At 44.6% G+C, this 11877-nt stretch overlaps 1 protein-coding gene across 1 annotated transcript; it reads right to left on the bottom strand.

The window, feature by feature from the left end:
• Positions 1 to 2831: 2831 nt before the first annotated feature.
• LOC143817617 (protein FAM200C-like) lies at positions 2832 to 4769 on the bottom strand. The gene has a single exon (XM_077299107.1). The coding sequence runs from the start codon at positions 4767 to 4769 to the stop codon at positions 2832 to 2834; it is 1938 nt and encodes a 645-aa protein (XP_077155222.1).
• Positions 4770 to 11877: the final 7108 nt, after the last annotated feature.

An 11877-nucleotide genomic window follows, 5' to 3' on the forward strand; every position in this document is an offset into this window, starting at 1 on the left:
ACCTGTAGAACATGAGACTCCCAGTCATCAGAAAACACCAAAATATCATCCAAATACACAATCATAAACTTATCCAGATATTCACGGAAAATATTGTGCATAAAGGACTGAAAGACTGAAGGAGCATTAGAAAGTCCAAAAGGCATTACCAAATACTCAAAATGGCCCTCAGGCGTATTAAATGCGGTTTTCCACTCATCACCCTGCTTTATCCGCACAAGATTATACGCACCGCGAAGATCTATCTTAGTGAACCACCTAGCCCCCTTAATGCGAGCAAACAAATCAGTCAATAATGGCAATGGATACTGATATTTGACTGTAATCTTATTCAGAAGGCGATAATCTATACAAGGCCTCAGGGAACCATCTTTTTTAGCCACGAAAAAAAAACCTGCTCCCAGAGGGGACAAAGATGGACGAATATGTCCCTTTTCCAAGGACTCCTTAATATAATTCCGCATAGCAGTATGCTCTGGCACTGACAGATTAAATAAACGACCCTTAGGGAACTTACTGCCAGGAATTAATTCTATAGCACAGTCACAATCCCTATGAGGAGGGAGCGAATTGAGCTTAGGCTCCTCAAAAACATCCCGATAGTCAGACAAAAACGCAGGGACCTCAGAAGGAGTAGATGAAGCGATTGAAATCAGAGGTGCATCATCATGAACCCCCTGACATCCCCAGCTTAACACAGACATTGTTTTCCAATCCAGGACTGGATTATGAGTTTGTAACCATGGCAGACCAAGCACTAGTACATCATGTAAATTATACAGTACAAGGAAGCGAATCACCTCCTGATGAACGGGAGTCATGCGCATGGTCACTTGTGTCCAGTACTGCGGTTTATTCATAGCCAATGGTGTAGAGTCAATTCCCTTCAAAGGAATAGGAACTTCCAGAAGCTCCAGACTAAAACCGCAGCGTTTGGCAAATGACCAATCCATAAGACTCAGGGCAGCGCCCGAATCCACATAGGCATCGACGGAAATGGATGACAGTGAACAAATCAGAGTTACAGACAAAATGAACTTAGACTGCAGAGTACTAATGGCAAAAGATTTATCAACCTTTTTTGTGCGTTTAGAGCATGCTGATATAACATGAGCTGAATCACCACAATAAAAACACAATCCATTTTTCCGCCTATAATTTTGCCGTTCACTTCTGGACGGAATTCTATCACATTGCATAATCTCAGGTGCCCGTTCAGAAGACACCGCCAACTGGTGCACAGGTTTGCGCTCCCGCAAACGCCGATCAATCTGAATGGCCATAGTCATAGACTCATTCAGACCTGTAGGCGCAGGGAACCCCACCATAATATCCTTAATGGCCTCAGAAAGACCATTTCTGAAGTTTGCAGCCAGTGCGCACTCATTCCACTGAGTAAGTACCGACCATTTCCGAAATTTTTGACAATATACTTCCGCTTCATCATGCCCCTGAGAGAGGGCTAATAAAGCCTTTTCAGCCTGAATCTCCAGGTTAGGTTCCTCATAAAGCAATCCCAGTGCCAGAAAAAACGCATCCACACTGAGCAATGCAGGATCCCCTGGTGCCAATGCAAATGCCCAATTCTGAGGGTCGCCCCGCAGGAAAGATATTACAATCTTGACCTGCTGAGCAGGGTCTCCAGAGGAGCGAGATTTCAAAGAAAGAAACAATTTGCAATTGTTCCTGAAATTCAGGAAGGTAGATCTATCTCCAGAAAAAAACTCTGGAATAGGAATTCTAGGTTCAGACATAAGAGTGTGAACAACAAAATCCTGTATGTTTTGAACTTTTGCAGCGAGATTATTCAGGCTGGAAGCCAAACTCTGGACATCCATGTTAAACAGCTAAGGTCAGAGCCATTCAAGGGTTAAGAGGAGGTAAGAAGCAGCTAGACAGCAATTAAAGGCTAGGCAGCAAAACTCTGAGGGAAAAAAAAAAAATTCCCTTCAACACTTCTTTTTCTCCTGCTTCAGCCCAAACAATTAACACTTTGTTGGCCGGCTATACTGTTATGGATCCCAATGGCTAGGGCAGGGGTCAGGAACCTTTTTGGCTAAGAGAGCCGTAAACGCCACATATTTTGAAATATAATTCCGCGAGAGCCATACAATATGTTTAAAGGGCCATTGACAGATCAATCGCTCCAATGTTCACTTAGTACAGCAAGGAATGCTCCTCCCTACTGTATAAAGCCACAACTGGACTGAAACAATGGTAATTAGCAGTAAAAAAATTAAATAAATAACTTACATTGTGAGCTTGCGATGCATGACATCAGTCCAGCAGTCTGGCTTCTTCTTTTTCCTGCGCATGACTGGAAGCTGGCATTCTTCCCACCTGATGTTGAGAGAATGCCAGCTTTGAGGCATTCGCAGAAGAAAGAAGCTGGAATGTTGGACATGTCACACAACGCATTGTCAGTTATGTCAATTATCTATTTTATTATTTTACAGCGAATTATTGTTTAGGTCCAGCGGTGGCTTAGTGCAGCAGAGAGGAACACTCCTTTGTGTACTAAGTGACCGCTGGAGCAATTGTATCTGTCAGTGGCCCTTTTAAAAGTGTTGGTCTTACAGAAAATGAACAAAAAAGAGAGGCTCAGACCCATAGGGAACTAAAGCATTTACTACTTAAAGTGGTACATACAAGCAGGCACACCCAGCGTAATAAATAATTGAACTTTATTAAATAGTCTCACTGTACATAAAGTGCACACATTGACTTGTATTTAATTTTAAAGAACAACAAATCTCCGAACTCTTTTTTTTATAACATAATAACGTTTTAATGCTGTTGCTAACCAACGATGAATAGAATACTTCCTACCATTAATGTGACTTCTGGTGCTGCATGGATTTGCTGATGGCTTTGTAATCTGGTTCATACGTGGTGAGGTTTAGCTTCATGCAGGCGTTGAGACTTCCATCCGTTAAACGTGAACGTATGTTAGTCTTGATGTGCTTTAGATGTGAGAAAGACTGCTCGCATGCATAGGTAGAGCCAAACATTGTCAGTACAGCAATACCCACACGCTGCAGTGTTTGGTATGTGACAGGAAGTGCATTCCAAGTTTTGACAATCAGCTGGTCTGCATGTTGGAGTTGTTTCATTTCTCTCCACTTGTGTTTGCTTGCCAACTCTGCTTGCTGTCGTGCAAGTTTTTCCAAATCTTCATTAAGTGATTTAAACTTATTCACCCACATGTCTGAAGCCTTCAGGTCAGCAGCTTGTAGCTCAAAATCTCTGATGGAGACACCAGGGATATAACTCAGGTCAGTGCTGTCCAGTGCACACTCATGTGGATGAGTGATGAACTTAAAAAGACGAGTGTGCTCACGAAATTCTCCAAAGCGCGCTTTGAATGATTGCAGGAGATTGGATGTAAAGCCTGCTAGCTGCTGAATATCAAGATGTTGTGCAGGGTCATTTGCTGTGCATGCATCTTTAAACTCTCCCAGTTTTTCAAAGTGTATTAAACGACCTGTTTCAATGTCTGCGATAAACAGTTCCAGCTTATTTTCAAATGCAAACACAGCTTGTTGAAGCGATAAAACTGTATTACCAACGCCTTGCATTTTCACATTGAGCTGGTTCAGATGTTCAGTCATATCTACAAGATAGAAGAACTTCAGGAGCCACTCAGTGTTGGACAACTCAGGATGGTCAACGTTTTTCATTTCAAGAAAAGTTCGTATTTCACTCAGACAAGCTGCGAAACGGCTGAGCACCTTCCCTCTTGACAGCCAGCGCACGTTGCTGTGCAGAAGCAGACCAGGATAATTATTCCCAACTTCATCCAGGAGTGTTTTAAACTGGCGATCATTTAAAGCACGGGCAACAATAAAGTTGACCACCTGAATGACAAGTGACATCACCTCACCAAGCTGCTCACCAAACATCTGAGCACAAAGTGCCTCCTGATGTAGGATGCAGTGAAAACTAAGGATAGGTCTTTTTTCATGTTCACGAAGAAGCGCTACAAATCCTTTGTTTTTTCCTACCATGCATGGAGCACCATCAGTACACACTGAAATAAGTTTATGCATTGGTAGATTTTTTTCTTTAGTGAACTCAGTGAATGACTTGAACAAATCATCCCCTCTTGTTGTCCCTTTCAGAGGCAAAACAGCAAGACTTTCCTCATGTAACGTGTCACCGACAGCATACCTTGCAATGATGCTGAACTGAGATATATGGCTTACGTCAGTTGATTCATCCAAAGCAAGAGAAAAGAACAGAGCTGTATTTATGTCCTTCACTTGGGATGCCTCAATCTGATTTGCCATCATGATGGCATGGTCATGAACTGTTCTTGCTGACAGAGGCATGTCTTTTATCCGTTTGATAATCTTGGCTTTATCCGGAAAATCATCAAAAAGTTCATTGGCAACATCAAGCATAAATGTTTTGGCATACTCCCCATCTGTGAATGGTTTTCCGTTTCTGACAATTGCCAAAGCACCAACAAAGCTAGCCGAATTTAAGTCACCTTGTTGGGTCCAAACTCGAAGTTGCTGCTGACTAGCTTGCACTTTGCACAGCAGCTCTTGACAGGCTTTCTTCCTGCTGTCCCCTGCAGGATATTTCGATGCAAATGAAGCATGGCGTGTGTCAAAGTGGCGCTTTATATTTGACCGCTTCATGGATGCAATTTTATCATTGCATATAAGACAAACTGGTGAACCTGCTCTCTCCACAAAGGCAAATTCGTCTGTCCACTCCTGCTGAAAAGTACGATACTCCTCATCCTTCTTTCTTTTAGCCATCTTCTTCAATAAAGGGCAGTACTGTGGGGTGAATAGAAGGCTCTGAGTCATTATTTCTTTAATTTGTGGATTTGTCTGCAAGCAGGGCCAACTCCAGGTTTCTTTTGGTCCTTGTGCTATAGAACTTTAGTAGACCTCTAGAAGAGCTGTCTTCTTTTCGTCACGGGTTAGTCGGGTGCTGACGCCGGCCGTGTTCAGCTGTCACTTTCAATACCCCAGCATGGCCCACCATATGGGTAAGATGTCAGCTGTAGTGATACCTACTACACCCCAGTAGCCCCCCCCATCCAGTGACTACAGGTGGTGTGCCCTTACCCATACCTATTTGTCATGATCTCTGCAGGCAGAGATCATAGCAAGCCTATAGAGGGACAAGCTCTCGGAAGATGGAACTATACTGACCATGAACTAAGCCTGCCGCGCAACTAGAAATAGCCAGGTAGCATTTCCTATTTATAGCTAGATGCCCAGCTCTGGCCTAAGACCTAAATAGCTAGCAGAGGGAAATATAAGACCTGGCTCACCTCTAGAGAAATATTCCAAAGAAGACAGTAGCCCCCCACATATAATGACGGTGAGTTCAGATGAAACAACAAACGCAGCAGGAAAATAGTCTTAGCAAATTTGAGGTCCGCTTACTAGATAGCAGAAGACAGATAGTATACTTTCATGGTCAGCAGAAAAACACTAACAAAACACCATCCAGAGATTACCTTAAACTCTGGCATTAACTCATAACGCCAGAGTAGCAATCCCTGATCAACGAGAGCTTTCCAGACACAGTAACAAAACTTCAGCTGTGAACTGGAACAAATAGGCAAAACAAAACATGGACAAAAGTCCAACTTATCTAGTAGTAGTCTAGAAGCAGGAACAAGCACTGAGAGGCATCAGATAACATTGTTGACCGGCAAGAAACCACCAGAAAAATGAGCTTAAATAGCGACACCCACTACTGATGGAACCAGGTGAAACAGGAAAGAGGATGACAAGTCCAATTCCACAAGCGGCCACCGGGGGAGCCCAGAATCCAAATTCACAACAGTACCCCCCCCTCAAGGAGGGGGCACCGAACCCTCACCAGATCCACCAGGGCGACCAGGATGAGCCCTATGGAAGGCACGAACAAGATCAGAAGCATGAACATCAGATGCATTGACCCAAGAATTATCCTCCTGGCCGTAACCCTTCCAGTTGACCAGATACTGGAGTCTCCGTCTGGAAACACGAGAATCCAAAATTTTCTCCACAACGTACTCCAACTCACCCTCAACCAACACCGGAGCAGGAGGCTCAACTGAAGGTACCACAGGTACCTCATACCTGCGCAATAACGACCGATGAAAAACGTTATGAATGGAAAAGGACGCAGGGAGGTCCAAACGGAAAGAAACAGGATTAAGAATCTCCAATATTCTATAAGGGCCGATGAACCGAGGTTTAAACTTAGGAGAAGAGACCCTCATAGGGACAAAACGAGAAGACAACCACACCAAATCTCCAACACAAAGCCGAGAACCAACACGACGATGACGGTTGGCAAAACACTGAGTCTTCTCCTGGGACAACTTCAAATTGTCCATAACCTGCCCCCAGATGTGATGCAATCTCTCCACCACCGCATCCACTCCAGGACAATCCGAGGATTCCACCTGACCGGAGGAAAATCGAGGGTGAAACCCCGAATTACAGAAAAACGGGGACACCAAGGTGGAAGAGCTGGCCCGATTATTGAGGGCGAACTCTGCCAATGGCAAAAAAGCAACCCAATCAGCCTGGTCAGCAGAGACAAAACACCTCAGATATGTCTCCAGGGTCTGATTAGTCCGCTCGGTCTGGCCATTAGTCTGAGGGTGAAAAGCAGATGAAAAAGACAAATCTATGCCCATCCTAGCACAGAATGCCCGCCAAAATCTAGACACAAATTGGGTACCTCTGTCAGAAACAATATTCTCAGGAATACCGTGCAATCGGACAACATTCTGAAAAAACAGAGGAACCAACTCAGAAGAAGAAGGCAACTTGGGCAGAGGAACCAAATGGACCATTTTAGAGAAACGGTCACAGACCACCCAGATGACAGACATCTTCTGGGAAACAGGCAGATCTGAAATAAAATCCATCGAGATGTGTGTCCAAGGCCTCTTAGGAATAGGCAAGGGCAACAGCAGTCCGCTAGCCCGAGAACTACAAGACTTGGCCCGAGCACAAACGTCACATGACTGCACAAAGACTCGCACATCTCGTGACAGGGAAGGCCACCAGAAGGATCTTGCCACCAAATCCCTGGTACCAAAAATTCCGGGATGACCTGCCAATGCAGAAGAATGTACCTCAGAGATGACTCTGCTGGTCCAATCATCCGGAACAAACAGTCTATCAGGCGGACAACGATCCGGTCTATCCGCCTGAAACTCTTGCAAGGACCGCCGCAGATCAGGAGAAACGGCCGACAAAATTACTCCCTCCCTAAGGATACCTGTGGGTTCAGAATTACCAGGAGAGTCCGGGTCAAAACTCCTAGAAAGGGCATCTGCCTTAACATTCTTAGAACCCGGTAGGTATGACACCACAAAATTAAAGCGAGAAAAAAATAAAGACCAGCGCGCCTGTCTAGGATTCAGGCGTCTGGCAGTCTCAAGATAAATCAAATTTTTGTGGTCAGTCAATACCACCACCTGATGCCTAGCCCCCTCGAGCCAATGGCGCCACTCCTCAAACGCCCACTTCATGGCCAAAAGCTCCCGATTCCCAACATCATAATTCCGCTCTGCGGGCGAAAATTTGCGAGAAAAGAAGGCACAAGGCCTAATGACGGAGCAGTCGGAACCTTTCTGCGACAACACTGCCCCAGCTCCGATCTCCGAAGCGTCAACCTCAACCTGAAAAGGCAGATTCACATCAGGCTGACGCAACACAGGGGCAGAGGCAAAACGGCGCTTAAGCTCCTGAAAGGCCTCTACAGCATGAGGGGACCAATTAGCAACATCAGCGCCTTGTCTGGTCAAATCAGTCAGTGGTTTAACGACATCCGAAAAACCAGCAATAAATCGGCGGTAAAAGTTGGCAAAGCCCAAAAATCTCTGAAGACCCTTAAGAGAGGAGGGCTGAGTCCAGTCACAAATAGCTTGCACCTTGACGGGATCCATCTCAATGGAAGAGGGAGAAAAAATATACCCCAAAAAGGAAATTTTCTGGACCCCAAAAACGCACTTAGACCCCTTCACACATAAAGAATTAGACCGCAGAACCTGAAAAACTCTCCTGACCTGCTGGACATGAGAGTCCCAGTCATCAGAAAAAATCAGAATATCATCCAGATATATTATCATAAATTTATCCAGAAAATCGCGGAAAATATCATGCATAAAAGACTGGAAAACTGAAGGGGCATTAGAAAGACCGAAAGGCATGACCAAATACTCAAAGTGGCCCTCGGGCGTATTAAATGCGGTCTTCCACTCATCCCCCTGCCTGATCCGCACCAAATTATACGCCCCACGAAGATCAATTTTAGAGAACCACTTAGCACCCTCTATACGAGCAAACAAATCAGTAAGCAATGGCAATGGGTATTGATACTTAACAGTGATCTTATTCAGAAGCCGATAATCAATACATGGTCTCAAAGAGCCGTCTTTTTTTGAGACAAAGAAAAACCCAGCTCCCAAGGGAGAAGAAGATGGACGAATATGTCCCTTTTCCAAAGACTCCTTTATATATTCCCGCATAGCAGCATGTTCCGGCACAGACAGATTAAACAAACGACCCTTGGGATATTTACAACCCGGTATCAAATCTATGGCACAATCGCACTCACGGTGCGGAGGTAACGACCCAAGCTTGGGTTCGTCAAAGACATCTTGATAATCAGAGAGGAACTCAGGGACTTCAGAGGGAATGGACGACGAAATAGAAACCAAAGGTAAATCCCCATGAATACCCTTACATCCCCAGCTCAACACAGACATTGCTCTCCAGTCCAAGACTGGGTTGTGAGACTGCAACCATGGCAATCCCAGTACCAAATCGTCATGTAAATTATACAGCACCAGGAAACGAATAATCTCCTGGTGATCCGGATTGATACGCATGGTTACTTGTGTCCAGTATTGTGGTTTATTATTAGCCAATGGGGTGGAGTCAATCCCCTTCAGAGGAATAAGAGTCTCCAAAGGCTCTAAATCAAAACCACAACGATTGGCAAAGGACCAATCCATAAGACTCAGAGCGGCGCCAGAGTCAACATAGGCGTCCGTGGCAATGGATGACAAAGAGCAAATCAGGGTTACAGACAAAATAAACTTAGACTGAATGGTGCCAATGGAAACAGACTTATCAAGCTTCTTTGTACGCCTAGAGCATGCTGATATAACATGAGTAGAATCCCCACAATAGAAACACAATCCATTCTTCCGTCTAAAATTCTGTCGCTCGCTCCTGGACAGAATTCTATCACACTGCATACTTTCTGGCGTCTTTTCCATAGACACCGCCAGATGGTGCACCGGTTTGCGCTCCCGCAGACGCCTATCAATCTGAATAGCCATTGTCATGGACTCATTCAGACCTGCAGGCACAGGGAACCCCACCATAACATCCTTAACGGCATCAGAGAGACCTTCTCTGAAAGTTGCCGCCAAGGCGCACTCATTCCACTGAGTAAGCACAGACCATTTACGGAATTTTTGGCAGAAAACTTCAGCTTCGTCTTGCCCCTGAGATAGTGCCATCAAAGTTTTTTCTGCCTGAAGTTCCAAATGAGGTTCCTCATAAAGCAAGCCCAAGGCCAGAAAAAACGCATCCACATCGCGTAACGCAGGATCCCCTGCTGGCAATGAGAAGGCCCAATCTTGAGGGTCACCCCTGAGCAAGGAAATCACAATCCTAACCTGCTGAGCAGGGTCTCCAGCTGAACGAGACTTCAGGGACAAATAAAGCTTACAATTATTTCGGAAATTCTGGAAGCTAGCTCTATTCCCTGTGAAGAACTCCGGCAAAGGAATTCTCGGCTCAGATACCGGAGCATGTACCACAAAATCTTGTAAATTTTGTACTTTCGTGATGAGATTATTCAAACCCGCAGTTACACTCTGGAGATCCATTATTGTCAGGTGCACACAGAGCCATACAGAGATTAGGAGGAGAGAGAGAAAAAAGACTGCAGCAAGGCAGACTGGAGGAAAAAAAAAAAAAAAAAAAAATTCCAGCAGACTTCTTATAACTCTCCTTTCTCAACCTGGGTCTTTAACACTTTATGGGCCGGTCAAACTGTCATGATCTCTGCAGGCAGAGATCATAGCAAGCCTATAGAGGGACAAGCTCTCGGAAGATGGAACTATACTGACCATGAACTAAGCCTGCCGCGCAACTAGAAATAGCCAGGTAGCATTTCCTATTTATAGCTAGATGCCCAGCTCTGGCCTAAGACCTAAATAGCTAGCAGAGGGAAATATAAGACCTGGCTCACCTCTAGAGAAATATTCCAAAGAAGACAGTAGCCCCCCACATATAATGACGGTGAGTTCAGATGAAACAACAAACGCAGCAGGAAAATAGTCTTAGCAAATTTGAGGTCCGCTTACTAGATAGCAGAAGACAGATAGTATACTTTCATGGTCAGCAGAAAAACACTAACAAAACACCATCCAGAGATTACCTTAAACTCTGGCATTAACTCATAACGCCAGAGTAGCAATCCCTGATCAACGAGAGCTTTCCAGACACAGTAACAAAACTTCAGCTGTGAACTGGAACAAATAGGCAAAACAAAACATGGACAAAAGTCCAACTTATCTAGTAGTAGTCTAGAAGCAGGAACAAGCACTGAGAGGCATCAGATAACATTGTTGACCGGCAAGAAACCACCAGAAAAATGAGCTTAAATAGCGACACCCACTACTGATGGAACCAGGTGAAACAGGAAAGAGGATGACAAGTCCAATTCCACAAGCGGCCACCGGGGGAGCCCAGAATCCAAATTCACAACACCTATTACACCCAGTGACTACAAGCAACATCACCCACCCCTGCCTACGTACCTATTACATTCAAAACATCATAATTTTATCTAATAAAGCCCCATTTGTGTTTAGATATTTTCTTACCTCAAATTTTATCCTTGGGGGGAGTCTGCAATTTGATTGAAGGTCGCTTCTTCTCAACTTAGTGTTCTTCACCAATATGGCGCAGATAGCTTCACAACTTCCAGTCTTTCCGAGGAAAAAACAGTCACTGAGCAAAGAAGAGACACTGTGACAGGAACAGTCAAAACTCCTCTTCTGGGACATAAATCTGAGGTCAGAACAATAGGTAAGTATAAAGGGGCTTTATTAGCTAAAAGGAGCAAGTACTTCAGCAGTGAATGTAGCTCATTGCTGAACTAATAACTCTGTTTTTGTATCAAAGTGACATTCATTTTAATTTAACACAGCTTATCTTGATCACTTTATTGAGAGTTTGTCACACAAGCTTATTGTTTCTCAAATTTTCCCATATATAGAATAACCCACATTCACACAGAGTAATACAGCACAGAAAATTGCACTCCTCAGTGCTGCCTGCGTGAGGCTAGATTCGAAGCACAAGGGCTGTGTATACTGCCCAATTTCAGTCCAGAAATGCTGCAGCATTCCTCCTGCCACTGAGCTCCTATTGACATAAAGACCCTGACAATAAATGTTGCAGGTCTGCGCTGACCTCCTGTTATGCTCAAGAGGAGCTCAATGGGAGCCCACAGGACTCGCAGAAGCATTTCTGCACTCAAATTGGGCAGTATACACAGCCCATGTTCATCGCGCCAACACTGAAGAATGAAGTACAATTTTCAGTGCTTCATTCCTCAGTGTGAATAGGAGCCTAAGTGTGCCAAAAATCTAGTTTCTCTGAGAATAAGACAGTCTTATATTACTGTCACCCAAAAACGTGGGGTGTCTTAGAAAACACCTGGTGGAAGCGGTGGGCTTCTAACAGTAGAGGACCACCACTGATGTCACAGTCTCATCACTGCTATCCGCTGCCTGTATACCGCTGCCTGGAATAGTGGAGGCTGCAGCACTGGCTGTGATAGGATTGTGCAAGATGTCACATCCTATCACCTCCACCGCAA

The sequence above is a fragment of the Ranitomeya variabilis genome, chromosome 3 (assembly GCF_051348905.1).
Source record: "Ranitomeya variabilis isolate aRanVar5 chromosome 3, aRanVar5.hap1, whole genome shotgun sequence".
Taxonomy (NCBI): domain Eukaryota; kingdom Metazoa; phylum Chordata; class Amphibia; order Anura; family Dendrobatidae; genus Ranitomeya; species Ranitomeya variabilis.

Coding starts and splice junctions, on each gene's coding strand:
- LOC143817617 (XM_077299107.1), bottom strand. CDS start 4,769: ATGGCTAAAAGAAAGAAGGATGAGGAGTATCGTACTTTTCAGCAGGAG.